A 21,977-nucleotide genomic window follows, 5' to 3' on the forward strand; every position below is an offset into this window, starting at 1 on the left:
CAACCGTCTTTCCCCAAAAGTTAGTTCATGGCCTTTGTAAAATTGTTTATTGACAAAGTCAAAGTAAAAGAAAACAAAACTTAAGGTTTAGCCTTATCCCATTTTGTCAAAAAAAGAAAAAAAGATTGAGATATGATTGTTTTTAATCAACTGATGAGTTAATATGCTTTACTATTTTATGACTAAATTCGAAAATCTAAGCTATAAGGTCTCTAGACATATATATATATATGTTTAGAAGTGTTTCTACAAACGTACATATGTTACATTATATATTAAGTCTAAATGATAAAATATGCTGTTGCTGGACAGAAATTTCTTTAAAATTTTTATTTAGATAAATGGGCACTCATATAAAATGTATTTTAATTATGCAAATGTTTTCTTTAGTTTACATAAACTTAATCTCAAAGTTTGAGATTGATTTAAATCTCAAATAAATAGATTGTTTTTAGTTTGTTAATAAAATAGCATTAGAAATGGTTTCAAAATTGCCAGCATACATTTTTGCCTGAGTTAACTGGTCAGTTTTATATTTGCCCCTACTAGATATTTTAAAGTCATAAACCTATAAACCCAACTTAAAACAAAATAATATTTGATATATTATTTTTATAAATAATTTTTAATACATAAGATTAATTTTAAAATCTATATTAAATTAATAATTTAATCAATAAATTATTAATAATTTATCAGATTATTAATTTATATTATTTAAATTAAATTATTAAATAATGGTTTGATTTCCATTATTAAATTAATAATATATTTAATTAAAAGTTAATTATGATTTAATACAAATATATCTTCTGGGTTAACGATGAGATGTACATGCATTTAACTTCAAGCTTCTTAGATTAACATCTGATATTAACCAGCTACAAATTGGTCAATAAAAAAAACTTTAAATGAGTAGCTCTAATATCTGAATTTTCATAAGTAATTCAGATATAATTGTTAATAAATAAATTAGATAATTATTGATAAAATAAATGTTTATAAATGAAGTTTTCATATAACTTAAAATTTTAAAGTTACCTTACATTAAGTTAAATATTAGGTACTCATTAAATGTCTGGTTAATACTCAAGTTAAAAAATTAAAACAAATTGTTAAATAAGTTCCTTCTAGCATCTTAAATCTTATAAAAAGACTAATAATATATAGGTTTTCAATCAAAATATAAATTTTAAAGGGTAATTGTGTGTGAAAAAAAATCTTACATAATAATTTTCTTTCCTAAGATAAAATGGTTGGTTTTCCCAAAAGAAAAAATAAAACCAAAAATTATAAGACTAAGACTGGAGGTTTTAAAAAAATTATAGAAGGTCTAAGCAAGTTAAAGAAGAGTTACAAAAAATGGGTCTTGGCCGGGCGCAGTGGCTCACGCCTATGATTCTAGCACTTTGGGAGGCCGAGGCGGACAAATCACAAGGTCAGGAGTTCGAGACCAGCCTGGCCAATATGGTGAAACACCATCTCTACTAAAAATACAAAAATTAGCTGGGGGTGGTGGTTGATGCCTGTAGTCCCAGCTACTCAGGAGGCTGAGGCAGGAGAATTGCTTGAACCTGGGAGGCGGAGGTTGTAGTGAGCCGAGATCAGGCCACTTCACTCCAGCCTGGGAGACAGAGCAAGACTCTGTCTCAAAAAAAAAAAAAAAAAAAAAAAAGATGGGTCTTATAAAAGAGGTTTTATGTGGTGAGATTGAGAAAAATATACTTATGTGTTTTTCTAAAAAGTAAATATTGGTATCAAGGGTGCATTGATACTTGACCAAAATCTGATCCTCAATATTTGAAACTACAAGGTTTTCTTAAAACATGTATATGCTGTTCATAAAATTGCAAGAGGTTTGATTTATAATCACAAAATCTGTGTCTTTACCAGCCTTATTCTAAACCACAGTGTCTGTTTCAGCCATTTTTTTCCTGGAGGTCTATTTAATTTCCCTAGTTACAGGCTAAACATGCTCTCCTATTCATTTACATAATAATTTCACTTCTTGAAACAAAATTTTCATTTCCAAATTTCTCAGATTCATATCTCAGTGGTTCAAGTTTTGCTGTATCTCACTGCACGTGATTTGCAGGCATACATCACTACCTTGGGTTTTAATACCATCGAGAACCTTGAGAAGGCCTTTTTGTTTTGTTGTCCACTCCAGTAACTCTTTTCCTCTGGTTCTAACTCTGCTGTTATGTCCTGACAGTAAAATACTTACCATGAAGGCCTAGAAAAGCAGTGTTTTCCTTCAATATAATTTGATTTTGTACTCTTTGCTTTTCTTGATATATCTAATTGTTGCACTTATAATGTTAGACACATTGTTCCTGTGTCTGATTAAATTAGAGTGTCCTTTTCATCAGGTTCAACTTCCAAATTATCTAAATGAACATTCTATAAGGAGAAACAATTACACTGTAAGCAGCATCTAAAGTATCTGTGGTTTCCACATTGACTTAGGGTGTGATTGTTAGTGGAGGCTGTGGTGAGGTTTTTTGGGGACAAGGATGCCAAGTGGGCCAGTCCTCAGACCCCAGTGGTGGCAGCAGTGGGCCAATCATGCCTGTCTTTGGGTCCCAGGTCAGCATCTGGTGTTAACCAGATGAATTAGGCCAATTTTTGGTCCTCCAGCTGGTTTTGTTGAATTCCTGAAGTGGCAGCTGTGGGCCAGGTGGGGGGCAAGTCTTTGATCCTTAGGCAGTGTGCATGGCATGGGCAATTATGAGATCATTCCAGCAGTGTGGAATAATCCTCTGGCCTCCAAGTGGCCTTTGTTGGGTTATAAATGGCTGCAAAAGGCCGGGCGCAGTGGCTTACGCCTGTAATCCCCGCACTTTGGGAGTTTGAGGCAGACAGATCACCTGAGATCGGGCATTTGAGACCAGCCTGACCAACACGGAGAAACCCCGTCTCTACTACAAATACACAATTAGCCAGGCTTGGTGGCACATGCCTGTAATCCCAGCTACTCAGGAAGCTGAGGCAGGAGAACTGCCTGAACCCAGGAGGCAGAGGTTGCAGTGACCCGAGATCAAATCATTGCACTCCAGCCTGGGCAACAAGTGCCAAACTCTGTCTCAAAAAAATAATAATAATTAAAAAAAATAAATGGTTGCAATAAGCTGGTGGGCCATTCCCCAGGACCCCAAGAAGTACATGTGAGTGGGTGCCAGCTATGGTGGTAGTGGAAGGCTGGGCAGTTCCATCCTCAGGCTGCCAGGGGAGTGTACAGGAACCAAGAATGATGACCAGGTTGTAATGATTCATAGGCCCCTGAATGGCATGCTCAGGCACTGAGCAGAGCAATGCCAGGCCAGGCAGCCCGTTCCTCAGACCTCCTGTTGCTGTGCCTGGGTACAGGCTATTGTTAATAGGGACAAGGTTATTCCCAGGTCCCTGGCTAAGTACTTGGTTGATGGCAACAGTGGCAGAGGTTGGAGGAGGAACTTTGCCCTCAGGACACATATAAGTGCATTTCAGCCCTATTGCTGGGGGGTTCAGGGTTGCTGTCAGTGGTAGCAGCTGGAGACAAGAGGCTGGGCAGTGTATGCTTCAGATCCCTCGTAGTGGAAGCAACAAGAGCAGGAATGGGGAGATCCAGTCTTCAGGGCAAATGCGAATGTGCAGCAGCCCTGCTGCTTAGCAGGACAGGGTGAGTGTTATGGCAGTAACCCTAGCCAGGAGAGAATCAGGCTCTGGTGAGATGTATTTTGGCCCCCTTTGTCTTAGGGCAGCCACCCCAGTGCACTGTGCCACCAATTCCTTGGTGCGTAGGACACTGTGTGCTAGAGTGTTGAGGACCTGCTGTGCTGCGGGGCACCCAGTGTTGTGCCACTGCAGCCCTTCAGCTGGATGTAGGGAGGGAGTGTCAGTGGGGTTTCAGGGATGTGGAGATTGAGGGGCTGTTAGGCCCATGGGTGAGATGCAGTCTGGTGGAGTTGAGCTCTCATAATTATGCTATACTGCAGCTGCTTAGGTCTCTGTTAATATGCGGGACCTAGACTGGGATCTGTCTCTGGAGCAATATCTGAAGCTCCAGAGAGTTCTGTGTATTAGTCTCAGGGTCGGCAACCATCACTGGATTCTCCCATGGCAAGGATTCCAGGAGTCTAATATTGGGAATGTGGATCACTGGGGATCTCTCACTTACTCTTTCTCTGCACTGGAGAGTCTCTCTGGTTTCCTAGCCAGCCTTGGCCAGGAAGACTGCCTCTTCTTCATTACCTTAGGTGTTTCCCATCAATTTGCTATTGAACTACAGTGTTCTCTCTCAGGTGCTGTCTTCAAAGTGTGATTATCTATTTGACATTTTGCTTCTTTGTGGAGCTGGCGGGTGCCAGATACCTGTACTCAGCCATCTTGAAGCCCCACTCTCTGATCAAGTGTTTTGAGCCTTTTAACATCTTTAATAAACTTCCTCAAAATGAAATCATAAATTAAATCTTTTTCACCTAAAATCACGTTTGGGATTCTCCAGGTGGGTCCTGAAAAGCCTTAAAAGATATAACTCTCATACTGTAGAAATGTTAAAGAATTATGCTTATTAGATAAATCATGTAGAAAACATTGTCAAACAATAAGTAATAGTAGATCATCTTTTAGTTACATTTATAAATATATTATTGTTATAAATATTTTTCAAAATGTGTGTAAATTCATAAATACCTAATATTCTAGCAGTCATAATTCTGGCTGTTATTTTTAAATGCCATCTATAATACAAGGAACATAATTTTCTTGTCAATTATAAACTTTCCTCAGGTTTTTAACCGTGACTATTCTAATTGTTTTCTTCTACGGTTTTAAATTCTTCTCTAAAAACATTCATAATCAGATTCATAAAAGACCCCCACAAGTACTCATAGATACAGGTTTCTGATACATTTAAGATTAATAGACTAAATAAAAATGTCCAAAACTCTAATAAAATAAATAGTAGATTTATAAAATTACTAATGAAGATCAAGCAGAAATAAAATTGATTACATAAAATTCAATAACTGATCATGTTTTTATGATGTTTATTTAAAACGTTGTTGGTCCTTTACTCAAATGTTTTGTCTTTCAGGTGTAAAGAAATTTTCTCTCTTGAGTGACCTATAATTTATGGTAATTTGATAAAATATACTTTTGTGAAAAAAGATAAAACCATTTGGCATTTTTCCTCCTTACTTGATTCTTTCAAAATTTCAAATGTACTTTTTAGTATTCTTATGACAATATGGTTATTTACATAAAGTTATTTCCGTAAGTCCAATAAAATTCTGCTGTCTCTTAATAGTATAATACAATTTAAAAAACATTGGTTACATTACTAAGGCTTTGACTAAAATGTCATATTTAACAATATACATAACATGCTTAACTTTGAAGGTTCACAGCCTTATAATGAGTAAATAAAAACTGTTACTTCCTAGAAGTTTCAAAGACCTTAATACTATAGAAAAAATCTAAAGTTTGTCTTGGTTTGGCTTTCCAGCCTCAAGAGGCTTTAAAATCTGATATTTCTGTATAATGAATGTAGAAAAGAAGTTAGCTTTCTGGGTAAAAAAGCTAGAATACACCTGTTATTAGATCATAACTCTGTACATTATTTCTGAGTTCTTGTTATCCGGAGGGATAGCATTAGGAGAAATAACTAATGTAGATGACAGGTTGATGGATGCAGCAAACCACCATGGCACGTGTATACCTGTGTAACAAACCTGCACATTCTGCACATGTACCCCAGAACTGAAAGTATAAAAAAAAAGAAGAATGTAGCCCCAAGCTGAAGGGGATATTAAGGCCATCTCAGTCACTTCCCCAAAATATGCATTAATTACAATGAGAAAATAATAACTTTACAGTGAATTCAAGCAGAAATTACATCAATCATGTGAATGAAATAAATATAATCAATAATGGAACAAATAAAACTGTGTACCACCTGAAAGGATTCAGAGACCAAGCTTCACTACATCACTTCTATGCCATTTCTACCAAGAAGATAAAACCTGAATCTAACCATGAGAAACAATCAGAATATTTCAGTTGAAGAACATTTTACGAAATAATCAACGTGTAGTATTCAAAAGTGTCAAGGTCATGAATGTCAAGGAAGACTCACGCACTCTTCCATATTGAAGGAGGCTAAAGAGATAATAGTCACCAGATGTAGACATTGATTCTGAGCTGGATGCTTTTACTCTAAAAACATTATTTTGACAAATAGCAAACCTTGAAGGAAATTTGGGAATTAGATGGATAGTTCTATGTCAGTGTAAATTTGCTGAATTTCATAATTTTATTGTGGTTATGTGGGAGAAAGCCCCTTTTTTGGAAGGAAATACACAAAAAGTATCCAATAACAAATGAAATGTTATAATAAAATGCATCAATTTGGCAAGTAATTCTCAAGAGGTTCAAGAAAAGCAGTATGTTCTTTTTCTGCACCTAATATCTTCTTATAAGTTTGAAAGCTTCCAAATTTGGAAACAAAAGTGCAACATATAAAAATTGTACAAAATATAAAACAACACATTTAACACTTTTACCTAGAAATTCTACTTTTAGGGCTTGCATCATAGAAATAAAGGTGTTACTATTTAAGAAAACATTCAGGATGTTTATTGTAGCTGAGTGCAGAGTATCAGAAGCCTGGAAACAAAGTTAATTCTCTTTGATAAAAGGGTAAAAAATGTATAAATCCACATTATATTTCAACACTTAGAAATAAGAAATTTTGCTTAGGACATTATTAAGAATTTAAAACACAAGATACAGAAAAGCAGGCATAATTTGATCACATTTGGCATAAAATAAACAATTAATAAAAATCCTGGATATGATCACATGAAGTCACCTTGGTTTATACTATCAGGTACAAATTTTGAAGGGTATATTTTAGTCTGTTAACGGGTTGCTCTGAGGCTAGACCAGTGTCGATGACGGAGGGAAAAGAGAGATTTTGGCATTTAATTGCACTTTAAAATCTTACACCTGGAGATTAATATTAGCAACTAATTGGCCAAATAGAGTGATCACTGATTATTTCACTGTGAATTTTGTCAAACTCTAATACTGACAAATCCATTTGAAAACACTACTGCAGGTTTCAGAGTAAATTTTGCTTTCCTTAATGGCAGCGCAGCTGTTTTCTTTAGCTGGTCCCTTTATGAAGAATCTGGGGAAGAGAGAATGAATACTTTGTTAAGCACTGTCGCTGAAGACAGCCATTTGTACCTTCTGCTAATATCCTCTTTTGTCAAAATCTCAAAGCATTTTTACATACTTGAGTTGACTAATGATTACAATAACTGTAACTTAGCCTTGTTAGCTGTGGTTGGTCAAGAGTTGCCAGAGAGTCTGCAACTAACAGAGATGAGAATAAATTTCCCTCCACATTCCCATTCTAGTATTCCTTCTCTTGCCCCATGTAGTTCAGTTACATTAAAAATAAGATTAACTCCATTTGGACAGCTCGCTTAACCTCTCTTTCCTTCTTATATCTAATTGTATAAGGATGATAACAATACTTCATGATATTGTTTAGCATTTATATGAATTGATGTTTGTAAAGAACTCAATACACAAAGCGATCTATGTATGACCTAAATAATAAATTCCATACTTATTGCACTATTTACTTATAATGTAACAGATTAAAAATATTAACAAATTTATATATAAAATAATGTAGTGTTAGTGATACATTCTGATAAATTTATTTGACCTGTGGAAAAAGTTCAAGAAAGAATCTTGGAAAAGGTGCACATGATCTTCAATGCTTCCAAATTGATAAGGGCAAGTAAGTACTGAATTTTCATATGAGAAAATACACTTTGTCCAAGCTTAGATTTAAATTTTGTATTGAATATATTATGGACAAAAATCTCCAAGCATGATCTAGAGTTAAAACACTACCCTAAAGGGTAGTGTTGAATGGATGTGGCAAGAGGACAAAACAAAGTTTGGCAACTTCATGTCATGTTCAGTGACACAACTCTGCTCTCAGATGACACACATCCATAATTTTATCCTTCAATCCAAATAATGTTTTTATTCACTTTTTATATTGATTATAGTGCAGTCAGATAGAAAATATTTAATATTTAATGATGAAATAGAAATAAGGGGAAAATAATAGCACTGTTAAGTTGGTTACTATAATGTACTATTTTTCTATCACTACCATGACAAATTACCACAAACTTAGTGGCCTAAAACAAGGTTAATTTGTTATCTTACACTTATGAGTATCAGAAGCCCAAGATTGCCCTACGGGACTAAGATCAAAATGTCTCCAGAGTCACCTTCTGGATGTACTAGGGAGGAATCTGAGGCCACTTGCGTCCCTTGGCCCACAGAGGTGCTTTCACATCATGTGAATCTCTGCGTTCCACTTCATATCTCCCAATATGACACTAATTCTGCTTCCTCCCTCTTCTAAGGGATTTGATTGGGACCACCCAGATAATCCAGCATGACATTCCTCTCTCAAGATTCCTCATTTAATCATACCTGCAAAGATTCTTTTGCCATATAAAATAACATATTCACAGCATTTTGGGATTAGAATGTAGACATCTCTGGGGACCATTATCATGCCTACTAACATAGGAATAGGATTTTGAATTTACCTGTTATACTAATTATATTTTTAATTAAATATTTTATTATAAAATAATGCACACAAAAATATTGACAGAACTTTTAAAATCAATAATTCCATGCATTTGTTCAGAGACTTTTGGATAATCTTGTTCTATGTTGTATATATTGTTTATATTTTAATATTGTGATAATCACATAACACAAAAAATGCACATTGGTTTTATTTTATTACTGAAGATGGCTAAAGAAAGCATTGAGAACTTTCAAAACAGGAGACCGCGTTGATGCAAACTACTTTTCTATATAAAGTGTAAGAAATTTTAAAATCATAAACTACCTTTTTCAAATCCTTTTTCTTTAAAAATAAAATCAAAATATCCATCATTACTCCTGTAAATACTAAATTAATTTTCATTCTTTTGAATTCTGTAGTACCAGTAACTATTTCAGAGTTGAATTTGGTGAACCTGGAGGAGACATATTCTATAACAGACAATAAATCAGATTGCCTTTTAAGACTGACTCACATCTTTGGATCTAGTGGAGAACCATCCACCCAAGTCCATGTCATTTTCAAGGAGGTAAAGTTAAGCCCCATCCATACGTAGTTTGATTGTCTTAGGTTTTTCTGTATAAAAGCCTAAAATGTGGACAATGAGGGACTAAATAAACAAAATATTTCAGCAATTCAGACATACTGAAGATTTTAAATTTTATTGAAAAGAGCACTCTGCATGGGGATTCTTATGATAATCAATTCATATCTTACTTATACACACGTTATATCATATATATGTTACACACACACGCAATTGCAAGTTGAATATACGAATTTGGGCCAGATCCAGCATGAGAAGTGAGGCCCTTGCTTGGAATACAAAATTTAAGACAGTGCCCAAAACTTCATAATCAAAGTAAATGATGATTTAATGCAAAGATGGAAAGATATTTAAGGAAAGCCATTTTCAACTGCAAAGATGCCATAACCCTGACACTAGACCAATTACCATTTCAAGTTCGTCCTGTATGATTAGTAGATGAGATTTTCTTTCCAAACAATACACATAACTGTCACTCCAACTTTTCATCTCATTAGAGAACCAATAACACTTCCCTCGGTATTTGAGCCATTCTGATTGGCATAGTACTACAGAGAAATGTAGAAAACAAAATGAAATTAAAGTACATATGCATCTCTGAAAATTGGCAGTAAGAACAACACTTATATATTGTATAAATAAGAGTTGAGCTACAATAAAATCACTCATAGCAAATTGTCCAGACATAAAAGATGGCCAAAACACAAATGATGGTCCTTGGAAGTTAAGACAATTAATTTAATGAGATGAAGCAAAACCTAGACATAATGGGAATTTTGATGCCAAGATCTATTATATTGACAAAAATAGCATGAACAAAATAAAATAGCTATTTGAGAGATTAGATAAAATGTAATTTGTGTTACTTAGAATTTATCCACGCAAAGTTTTTTTTTTAACTTTTAAGTTCAGGGGTACACGTGCAGATTTGTTACATAGGTAAATTTGTGTCATGGGGGTTTGATGTATAGATTATTTCAACATCCAGGTAGCACCCAGTACCCATTAGTTATTCGTTCTGATCCTCTCCCTCCTCCTACCCTTCACCTTCAAGTAGGCCCCAGTGTGTGTGTTTTTTCCCTCCATGTGTCCATGTGTTCTCATCATTTTGCTCCCACTTATAAGTGAGAACATGCGATGTTTGGCTTTCTGTTCCTGCATTAGTTTGCTAAGGATAATAGCCTCCAACCCCATCCATGTCTCTGCAAAGAACATGATATCATTCTTTTTTATGGCTGCATAGTATTCCATGGTGTATATGTACATTTTCTTTATCCAGTCTACTATTGATGTGCATTTAGATTGATTTTTCTATAGTGAATAGTGCTGCAATGAGCATACACATACATGTGTCTTTACAATAGAATGATTTACATTCCTTTGGGTATATACCCAGTAATGGGATTGCTGGGTTGAATTTGAATGGTATTTCTGTCTTTAGATCTTTGAGGAATTGCCACACAGTCTGAACAAATTTATACTTCTGCCACCAGTGTATAAGCATTCCTTTTTCTCCGCACCCTCACCAGCATGTTAGTTTTTGACTTTCTAATAATAGACATTCTGACTGATGTGAGTTAGTACCTTATCGTGGTTCACATCACTGATCATTAGAGGAAATGCAAATAAAAACCACACAAAGTTTTCAAATCACTCTCCTTGTAGTTTTGTATGTGTATCCCCTTCTCCCTCTTAATATTAAGTAATTAATAATTAAATGATTAAATTATGCCAAGAAAGATAACACTTTATTTTCAACTTCTTTATTTTCAACCTCTTAATAACTGCAATATTATGTAGTTCTTTGATTTTCCTAAGTTAATATTAAGGAAAATTAAATTAAATGGAAATATTGAGATTTTTGACATCATATTGAGAAAAAGTGGGATATATATAAAAATATAAATAAAGACCAATATAACTATTTTAACTTATGATCCATTACAATCTCTCTCTTTTTATTTATTTCTTACCATGACTATTTTTCTTCACGTAACATAAAATTCACCATTTTGGCCATCTTAAAGTGCAAATGCAGTGGCCTTTAATACACCCACAATGTTGTACAACTGTCACTACTATCTCATTCCAGAGCATTTGCATTACATATAAACACTAAGTAGTCACTACTCATTTTCTACTCCCACAACCCTGGCAACCACTAGCCCACTTTATGTCACTATGGGGTTGACTATGATGGACCCTTCATATAAATGGAATCATACAATATATGGCCTTTTGCATCTGCTTTTTCATTCATTCAGCACCATGTTTTCAAGGCTTGTAAAAGTTGTAGCATGTATCAGTACTACATTCTATTTTATGGTTGTAAGAATATTTCATAACATGTACGTAGTGCATTTTGTTTATCTCTTTATCAGCTGATGGACAGATATCTGAGCCGCTTCCATTCTTTGGCTATTATGAATATTGTTACTACGAACATTCATGTACAAATTTTTGTAAGGACATATGTCTTCCATTTTATTGGATATATACCTAAAAGTTGAATGTCGGGTCATGTGATGATTTGAGGAACTGTCAAACTGTTTTCCGCAGTACTATAAAATTTTACATTTCTACCAGCAATATGTGAGCGATTTATCCACATCCTCACCAACATTTGCTCTTTTTGTGTGATTGTAGCCATCCTGGTGGGTGTGTAGCAGCTTTCCACCCTGGTTCTGATTTCACATTTCCCTAATGAATAATCATATTAAACATCTTTGCAAGTGCTTATTGGCCTTTTGTATAGTGTTTTTTGGAGAAATGTCTACTCATGTCCTTTGCTTATTTTTAAATTGAGTTGTGTTTTTGAGTTATAAGTGTTCTTTATATGTTCTGAATATTATACCCCTATCTGACACATGATTTGCAAATATATCTTTCTCTTTTGGTGTGTTGTCTTCTCCATTTGACACATTAGAAGGACATGAATTTTGGGAATTCAGAGGTAAAACTTTATGAACTGAATATTTGCATACCCCAAAATTCATATGCTGAAATCCTACCTCCCAATATGATGGTATTAGGAGGTGGGCATTTGGGAGCTAAGAAGAGATGAAGATCAGAATGGGATTAGTACTTGTAAGAGTCCTGAGATAACTTGAGTCATTCTGCTTTCTGCCATGAGAGATTTCAATGAGAAGCTGGCAGTCTGCAACAGAGAAGAGGGCCCTCACCAGAACCCAACCATGCTGGCACTGTAATCTCAGACTTCCAGTCTTTAGTACTGTGAGGAATAAATATCTGTTGTTTATAAGCAACCTAGCTTATGGTAATTTGCTGTGGCACCCCAAACTAAGACAGACATATCCACATGACCTCATCTAAATCTAATTACTTCCTAAAGACCGCATCTCCAAATCCCATCACATCGGGGGTTAGAGTTTCAATATATGAATTAAGGGGAGGGTACAATTCAGTCCACAGCAACCAAGTAAATGTGAAGGCAAATTGTGATTGATTCTCCTGAAAAATTTTTACTAAATAGAACACGTTAGCTAAGTCTGTTCCCAAACCATTTACCTATGTTTTGAAGGTCATTCATTAAAGCAATTATCCAATAAAGGTGCTCTAATAAAAGGAATAATTTTTCTTAACTCTCTGTAGTCTATAGTTAGCCTTCACTCTCTAGTAGTGGCTTTACACATAGGCCATACCAGGAAGTTAAAAGGCAACATGGTAAAGAATAGAATTCCTTTGACAAAGTCAGCTATAACAGACCACAATCCTGCAGTGCTTTGCCTTGCTTGGTATCTTGGAGTATTTACCACTCACACTGGTGGGGAAGATTAACTGTTTTCCACTATGTGGTGCCCGCCAATAGTGTAAAAGCTTTCCATGAGATCACGTGCTGACTGAGAAGGTCCATTTCAAGGATGATCAAAGGAACAGTCTTGAGGGACAACCAGGATGAAAGCATCTTTCAGCAAAATGGGACCAAATTTAATATTTGAGCAGGGAATTGCCTCTTTAATTTACCCTTCCTCAAAGCTATTCACCTCCCAGAAAAATCACTTTAATTTATGAGTGCTTCCTGGAATAAGAGGAATTGGGGCATTCATGTCTAAAAGTCAGTCAGAGCCAGTCAAAGTTGATTATTTTTTGGAGACTCAACCTCAATTAATTTGGTAAAAGAGTGAATATCTACTAGAAGACACCAGCTTTCATGCCCACCATATCCCTATGTGGGAGTGGGGTCCTGCTACTCATGGATACAGAAGGAGGTGCAGAAGGAAAGATCACCTCCAGAAGCTAGGGAGAAGCCTGGCACTGTTGTCCTCCAACCCTAGTAAGTATTGCAATTGTTTCATCATTCTACCAGAGATTATCCAACCTGGGACCCACCTGTCTTTTGGGGTCCAATATAAACTCTCTTTTTCTCAGGGCTCACCCTGGACCAGGGGCCTGGCTGTAAGTTGTGTGTTTGGCCTAGCGAAGAGATGGCCTTGCTATCAGTGGTGATTTTGATTCAAGTCAGGTGAGGTGTTATTTGTAGAATTAGCAGACAACAGTAACTGAGTTTGTCTTTCATGAGTTTCCATGAAATCCAGAGCATCTATGGACTCTTGAATTGTTTTAGCAGTAGATATCACTGCCAGTAAAGAAGACTTAGATACCTGCCATGAGGCTACCAAAGGATATTTGTAAAAATTAAGTTAAATATGTTAGCTTTTGTCACATGAGGCAACGTACAATAGTTGGAACAAACAACAGGTCTAACTGAAAAGCTTGAAAGGAAAAGCTGGGGGATGAGCTGTTTCAGGAATAAGGACTTTGAAAAGCTCCCACACAATCCTGAAAATCTGGAAGGCCAGGCACAAGCCCTGGGCTGGGTGCATGCTCAGAAATCACCTGAAAAGGTCCTAAGATCTCACATCGGACTGACCTTTAAGCTCTGCACACATAAACATTGTGCATATCTATATTTACAGATATACATATGACTATCAATATTTATAGATATAGAGATACATATAAATATGTATGTTTCTATATTTACAGATATACACACACAATGGACTATTATTCACCCATAAAAAGGGAATAAAACATGGATGAACTTTAAAAACATTATGCTAAGTGAAAGAAGCCCAAGGCCAAATATTGTGTGATTCTATTACGTGAAAATCCAGAATAGGTAAATCCGTATAGACTGAAAGAAGATTTGTAGTTGTCAGAAGCTAAATCGGGGGAGAATGGAGAGTGATTTGCTTATTGGGTATGTAAGGGATTTATTTTTGGGAAAAGTTTTTCAGCTAGATAAACATGGTAGTTGCACAATGTTTGAAGGTTCTAAACATCATGAAATTGTTTACTTTTAAAGGTTCAAGTTTTTGAATTGTACCTCAGTTAAAAAAAGGAATAGGAAATAAATATATTATAGCTCAATATACAGTATTTATACCTACTTTAATTAATGTTTAATGACATGTATAGGATTCCATGTTTACCTACCAAAGCCGCCTTAACTTTTCTAAGGTGTTATTGCAATGATACCCAACACAACGACAGACATTAGAGATAGGGAGACAATAAAATATGAGACAAAGCTACAATATCTCTATTGGTTTGGGACGTATACCTGTGAAACAGACACATAAGCCAAATGAAGAGAGTATCAATCAGTAGAACATAAAATGTGTAAAATGTTCACGTATGATAAAGGAGGCAATATGAACTAGCAGATTAGAAAAAATCCTTTTATAATAATTATGCATTTATCTGGAAAGTCATAATATATCATCTCATACAATAAAATAAATGTCAAAATTATCAGTTAGGTATTTAAAAGTTCAACTTAAACATTTAAAAATAGAAGGTAATGTTATCAAAATTCTGTATGACTGGAATTTCTAAGCTTAAAAGTCTAAGCTTAAAATCGTACTGAGTAACTTTTAAAATATTGACTTTTATCCAGTCTGTATTTCAGAAAAAGAAGAATAAATAAGTGACAAGCAAGAATGGCTATTTACATACTGCTTTTTAATAACAACTAACTTTCCATATTTGTATGTATCAACTTGATTTTAAATTCCTAGAGGGAAGAGCCTATTTCTTATGTTGTTTTACAATTTTTCTCCCACTGCAACAAGTTTAAAGATATCTGCGCGACAGAGTAATACTCTGTCTCAAAAAAAAAAGAAAAAGAAAAAGAAAAAAAAATCTAAATCAAGTTTTGAATAAAAAGTAGATTTATACCAAACCTTTACATGTTAGTTTAATCTATTGCATACCTGTTCAAAAATGCTCAACATTTAGAGAGTCCAAAAGATTAAAACAAGGATAAGCCAAAGCCTTGAGACATACCTGTCTGGTCTGCAGATCTCGAAACACAAAGGTCCTTATTACTTGTATTTCTTCTTGTGCCGTTATTCATTTTTAGGTCTCCAATATCTTCATGCTCGGTGGTATTTGAATGACTTCCTTTTTGGCATTTTAGCAATACTCCCTGAGAAACTTGAATATTTTAAGGTTAGGTAAATATGTTCTCTGTGGAATGTCTCAGAGACACATTCATTGGGATAATTCTGATGATTGGAACAAGAAATAATTGAAGGGATCACTAGGATCTTTTTAAAATTTTCATGTCTACGGATGGAAAGAATTCAAAATCTTACGCAATCAATTTATGTATACAACACATACTTGGTGAGAATTTATTCTACGCCAGACATCCCTATGAACTGGTAATACAATAGTAAATAAAGTCAAGTTTCTGCTCTGGGAAGTGTATAGGCTCTTTTCATCCTTTCTTAATGTTTTGCTGCAACCTCCAATACTGTATTCAGCACATTGTAACATAGTTACTTAATACCTGCTTCTCCCACTAGAATATAACATTCCTCACCCTGACTATTCTTTTCTTAAAAGTTTTGGGCAATTTGTAATATTTGGAGTATTGTAGTTGCTTAGTGAATATTTGTTGGACAAAAGGAAAAGCAAACTAAATACAACCTTAGATAAAATGCATTAAAATGTTTAAGCAAAACAGTAAAATTGTATCTATTACCAGTATCTAAGAAACACAGAAAAATGGTTTCAAATACCACACATACACACACACACTCTCTACACATACACTCCTTTCTCCGTATTAGACTGTATGCCACTTGAGGACAAGAGACTTACCTGATTTGATTGCATATTAAATATAGCACCATGTAGTGTACTAATAGAGCTTTATATGCAGTAGCTTCTAATTCAATCTTGGTTAATGTCGTGAAGAATGAATGAATAATTATAAAAAGATTTATAAGAAACAAGTAAACATCTTTCATACTTTTATTTAATTAAGATCTTCTAACTTACCCAATAGGATCAGGGAGATCAAAGCCAAAGCCAGAATACCATTCAGGGTTCCAGATATTCCCAGTAAGATTTTATACCAGTGCAACACCACTGAATAATCTGAGACATTAATCACATGAATTAGTTTAGAAAAGTATGTTTCCAGGAAGTAATATAATAGCAATTGTAATAATAGGATTGTATAATACATAAGGTTGGGTTTCAAAGGATATTAGGCAAACAAAAGCATGAAGGCTAAGTAAATAGAAAAATACATTTATTTAATAATGATAACACTCTGGATGGTCAGAAGCTATGATTCATGTCATATCAAATCCTAAGAAATTGCTAATATTTAACATTATTAACTTGTAGAAAGAATTTTACTCTATATACTGAATAATTTTCCAACCATTACAGAGACACATGCACTCGCGCACATGCACATGCATTTACAGATAATACATGTATAGCCACATAAACACCTTCTAAATCATCATTAATATAACATTTACAAGTCCTCTGAGCCTTTTTTATTTACTAAGGATGAATCAGAACTAAATATGGCTTTAGGTATCCTGCTATTCTAATCAAAAAAACTCTAAAATCCTTCGTAGGTCATGAATAATATTTCATCTTCTTATTGCATGGTAAACTTTTAAGAACTGTTTTATTTTTCATATATTTACACTGTCAAGTTTAAAAATAAGAGTCCTGGCCGGGCGCGGTGGCTCAAGCCTGTAATCCCAGCACTTTGGGAGGCCGAGACGGGCGGATCACAAGGTCAGGAGATGGAGACCATCCTGGCTAACACGGTGAAACCCCGTCTCTACTAAAAAATACAAAAAACTAGCCGGGCGAGGTGGCGGGCGCCTATAGTCCCAGCTGCTCTGGAGGCTGAGGCAGGAGAATGGCGTGAACCCGGGAGGCGGAGCTTGCAGTGAGCGGAGATCGCGCCACTGCACTCCAGCCTGGGCGACAGAGCGAGACTCCCTCTCAAAAAAAAAGTCCTTGTTCAATGATTATTATTCAAGAAACTGCTATCATTGAACAGACATTAGAGAGTCTCATCAGAGGATTTAGGTCTTCTGGGCACTGACTTATGAAATTACATGAATAATTATGTTATACTGAATAAGTGAATATCTGTACTTTGTGAAACACTTTGTCCTTATCAAAGATAATTTATGTAAATCTATCATAATAATTGATAAGAATCCTCTGTTGTAGCTGAAATAATTCTTATTGTTCAGTCAATAAATCAAATTACTAATGCTGAAATTTATATTCTAAATACACTTTAAACCTGGATAAAATAGAGAAACTACATTTGAAGCTGTCAAACCCTGTCAGAAAAGCACATGATGAACCCTATAGAATTATATTTTATATAAGTAGTTTGCAGGTTTTCTCTTATTATAACATTGTCAAAGATACTAAAATAATTGTATCAGAATTCATTTAATGCATACTACACATTTCTCAGATTGTTTTTGAATTTTTGATATGTTAACTTTGATAAGCAATAAATTCCAAGAAATCAAGCATGGTGTATTAAAAATGTCATATATTTATTTTAAAACTTAAAAAATAATTATCAGAAAACATTAGGAAAAAAAAAGTTGTGGAAGGCAGTTGAAATTCAATCCAGACTCAATTATTTCTCCCAAGCACTACAGGTTGCAGTGAGCCAAGATTGTGCCACTGCACTCCAACCTGGGCGACACAGCGAGACTCTGTCTCAAAAAATAATAATAATAAAATAAAAATAAAAGTAAAAAAATTTTTTAAGAGATGCTGAATAATGGAGAAAGTAACACTTTCATTATCCTGTATTTTCTCCTGTAAGGAAGTGGTTTAATTTAACTTATAATGGTCAAAACACAAGCCTTTTTACCACTCAAAACCAGAAATAATAAAATAAAAAACCAAAATCAGTCTTATGAATGTCTATACAAAAATGTTAAATACATTATCAGCAACCAAAATATATTATAACCATGTTTGGTTTATTCTAGGAATGTAAAGATTATTCAATAGTAGAAAATCCATGTTAATATTATATTAATAAAGTTAAGGAAAAATCTATCATCATCTCAATAGAAGTAAAAAATGAAATTGATAAAATCTTACACCTTTATGTTAAAAAACAGAAATTAATGGATACTTGTTCAATGTAATACTTTTATGTCTAATGAAGCTAACATCTTATTGAATTGAGAAAACTGAAAGAAGCTTTTCTGCTTAAGTCCAGAAAAAGAAAGATATCTCAAATCTCCACTACTTTTTAATATGAAGAGGTAAAATATAACGCAATGAAGAAAAAATATTCTAATTACAGGTAGAAATATTAGAAAAAGAAGGTAAAATTATTTGAAGGTAATGTAAGTACAATCAATTGAAAAAAATACCATAATTCCAGGAACAAAAAATAGTAGCTGCATTTATAAAAATAACATACTAAAATCAGTGCCCTGTATAATCCAGTAACCACTATGAAAACATAGATGAAAGAAATTCATTACTCATGGACAGTTAACCAAAAAAACCAAACAAACAAAAAGAAAACTAGACAGAAAATCGACAAGTGCCCCGACCCAATACAAACAAAACTAAACTAAACTAACTGAAAACTGAATAATATTAATTTGATCATGTTCTTGGAAAAGAAAACGATGTGTCATAAATATAAATTCTCCCTAAGTTGAATGACAAACTAGGAAGTAATTTAGATGTAAAAGCTACATTGGGTTGTTTTATTTTTTGTTATTTGTGGTGAGTGAGCCTGAATAATTTTTTATAAAGTTATTTGGAAGAACAAAAGAGTGAGAATAGCTAAGTAAACACTGAAAATATAGAAATACAAAATGGTACAATTTTATGAAGGGTGCTGGATTTATGCGAGGTGGATTTCTCTGAAAGTAATTTTTTAAATTTTTTAACTTTGTATTTATTTATTTGAGACAGGGTCTCACTCTGTTGCTCAGGTTGGAGTGCAGCGTGGCACCATTATAGATCATTGTAACCTCGAGCTCCTGGGCTCAGAGATCCTCCCGCCTGAGCACCGTGTGTAGCTAGGACTACAGGCATGTGCCACCATGACTGACTAATTCTTTTATCTCTATTGTTTGTAGAGATGGGAGTCTTCATTTGTTGCCCAGGCAGGTCTTGAACTCCTGGTTTCAAGTGATCATCCTGCCTCGGCCTTCCAAAGTGCTGGGATTAGTGGCATGAGCTGCCACACTTGGCCCTTTATTATATAAGTTTGACTGAAAATATGTAAATGTTTTACATTACTATAAAATAAGTTAAACAAAAAGAAAAAAATCATAAAAAATGAAGAACAGGAATCTAACTAGGTATTGCTAGTGTCTTCACTATAGAGAGAGGAATTACTTAAAGTGATTTTAAAGTATTTAATGGTGCATGCTTAATGGAATATATCTTAAGGATTTTTTAAACCTGCAAAACATTTTAATCTGTTTTAACTATCTTATTGTAATATTATTCCTATAGTGATTCTGAAACTACTATATATGCGTAGTGGGATAGAGCAGCTATGTAATTTCTTACTATCCCTGGCAACAAAGATTTTTCAATATATGAGAAAAGATTTACAAATATGCCATCACAAAATTAAGTTATATGAATGAACATCATAACCCCAAGGCTCAAATTGTCAATCTAATTCACATAAGATATGTCTTACCTCAAGCTTTAATAAATATTAGCTAAAGGTACAAGACATAAATATTAGTATGTGTCACTTAAATATCTGGGAGATGAAAATCTGCACATTTTTGCCTCAGAAAGACATTAATGAACAGAGTGTGGGAAAAAGTCTGCAGATAATTCACTACATTTTGTAGTCTTTCAGGTTTAATATCTCTAGTTTCCAAAAATGAAATAAAAACTGAGCATACGAAGTAAAGACTTGAAAATATGGGACTCTGTAAAAATTGACATGAAAGAAGCAATAAATTTTTTACACATAGCAGGTGTGTAACTCTAAGATGAATCTGTGATGGATGATACTTGCAGAAGGAGTCAAGAGATAAGTAACATTTTCATGGGTGAAGTTATTAAAAGAGAAATATTTAGAAAGCAATAGAACAGAACAGACAGTCTCTATAACTGTGGTGATTTGTGTCTTTAAGTTCTGCTCATCTCTTTTGCCATATCACATTCAGGTGGCATGATGGAATTGCACTATGTATGGAGGGTATGCTTGAAGTAGAAATTAAATTGTTGATTGCTGGTGCATAAACTTTATTTTGAGTCAACCTGGTGAAGAGCATATTTTAAAGTTTTAGAGAAGTTGAATTAAAAATTAGTATTAAAGGCTGGGCGCGTTGGCTCACGCCTGTAATCCCAACACTTTGGAAGACTAAAGCAGGTGGATCACCCGAGCTCAGGAGTTCAAGACCAGCCTGGCCAACATGGTAAAACCCTGTCTCTACTAAAAATGAAAAAAATTAGCCAGGCATGGTGGTGGGCACCTGTAATCTCAGCTACTCAGAAGGCTGAGGCAGGAGAATCGCTTGAACCCGGGAGGCAGAGATTGCAGTGAGCCGAGATCGTGCCATTGCACTCCAGCCTGAGCAACAATAGTGAAACCCCGTCTCAAAAAAAAAAAAAAAAAAGCATTAAAACACCATATTCTCTGAATGATAAGAAGGTGAATGGCACCAAATATTCACTAATTTGAAATTATTAATTTTAATTAAGTGTGCATATTTCCTCAGAGAATGTCCTTAAGAAATTACATCAGACAAGATATTACAAGTAAGCATTAGCTCCACATTGATAAATGGGAGAGAGAGAGAGAGAGTATCTCACAGGAAATTTGTAAGATTAAATGAAGGAACATAGATAAAACACTCTGTATAGTGCCTGCAACTGGTGTTTCTTAAATGGTAAGAGTGGTTGTTATTTTTAAATCATTATTAATATTGAAAGAGAGGGAAGGGAAGAAAGATACAGAGACAGAGAAAGAAAAGTACCCAAATAATGAAACAGTCCGATAACACAATAGAAGAGAATGTGGAAAACTACTATGTTAATTCACACCAATTGAAAAACAAAATTAAATTCTATACCTTTAAATGTAAGTTGAGTTGTTTGGGTAGAAGTCCTTTTCTTTGACTGTACATTCAATGTCATGTACCTTTCTTCATCTTGCATCTTCAGTGTGAGTGAATGTGTGTATATACAAGCATGGTTTGTTTTACTAAGTATAACATGAAATGAGGAAAGAATAATCAACCTGCTGCTAATCAGAGATGCTCCTCAAATCGTCCTTTCACAGTACCTACGAGGGTTCACAGTTTCATTTATTTGTGAAAACCTCAGAGGAAATGTTTTCTTTTTACAAGTTGCTTTTCCATGACCTAGATAACACATAATTTCTCAACTGTCCACCACATATTGAATTGAATATTCTTTCGAGTGCTTTACAAATTTCTCTTAATTTACCTTAAA

The 21,977-nt window shown here is 34.4% G+C and overlaps 1 protein-coding gene across 3 annotated transcripts; it reads right to left on the reverse strand.

Annotated features, from left to right (window-relative positions):
• Positions 1-5,013: 5,013 nt before the first annotated feature.
• Positions 5,014-21,800, reverse strand: KLRF1 (killer cell lectin like receptor F1). Of its 3 annotated transcripts, XM_045364688.3 has the most exons (6): positions 21,596-21,800; positions 16,518-16,616; positions 15,516-15,665; positions 9,612-9,751; positions 9,132-9,244; positions 5,014-7,174 (listed from the first exon to the last, which is right to left on the reverse strand). In XM_045364688.3, exons 1-6 carry the CDS (start codon positions 21,678-21,680, stop codon positions 7,066-7,068), a joined length of 696 nt encoding a protein of 231 aa, XP_045220623.1. In that variant the 5' UTR covers positions 21,681-21,800; the 3' UTR covers positions 5,014-7,065. The 3 variants fall into 3 exon arrangements, 2 of the variants coding, with proteins under 2 accessions (XP_045220623.1, XP_045220625.1); XR_006690386.3 differs by lacking the exon at positions 9,612-9,751 and having other exon boundaries at positions 21,596-21,787; XM_045364690.3 differs by lacking the exons at positions 9,132-9,244; positions 9,612-9,751 and having other exon boundaries at positions 6,596-7,174; positions 21,596-21,787.
• Positions 21,801-21,977: the final 177 nt, after the last annotated feature.

Source organism: Macaca fascicularis, chromosome 11, assembly GCF_037993035.2.
Source record: "Macaca fascicularis isolate 582-1 chromosome 11, T2T-MFA8v1.1".
Classification (NCBI taxonomy): domain Eukaryota; kingdom Metazoa; phylum Chordata; class Mammalia; order Primates; family Cercopithecidae; genus Macaca; species Macaca fascicularis.

Coding starts and splice junctions, on each gene's coding strand:
- KLRF1 (XM_045364688.3), bottom strand. CDS start 21,680: ATGCAAGATGAAGAAAGGTACATGACATTGAATGTACAGTCAAAGAAA. Junction 15,666..16,517: donor GATCTCCCTGATCCTATTGG/GTAAGTTAGAAG, acceptor AAAATATTCAAG/TTTCTCAGGGAGTATTGCTA. Junction 9,752..15,515: donor GAGATCTGCAGACCAGACAG/GTATGTCTCAAG, acceptor ATTTCTCTGTAG/TACTATGCCAATCAGAATGG.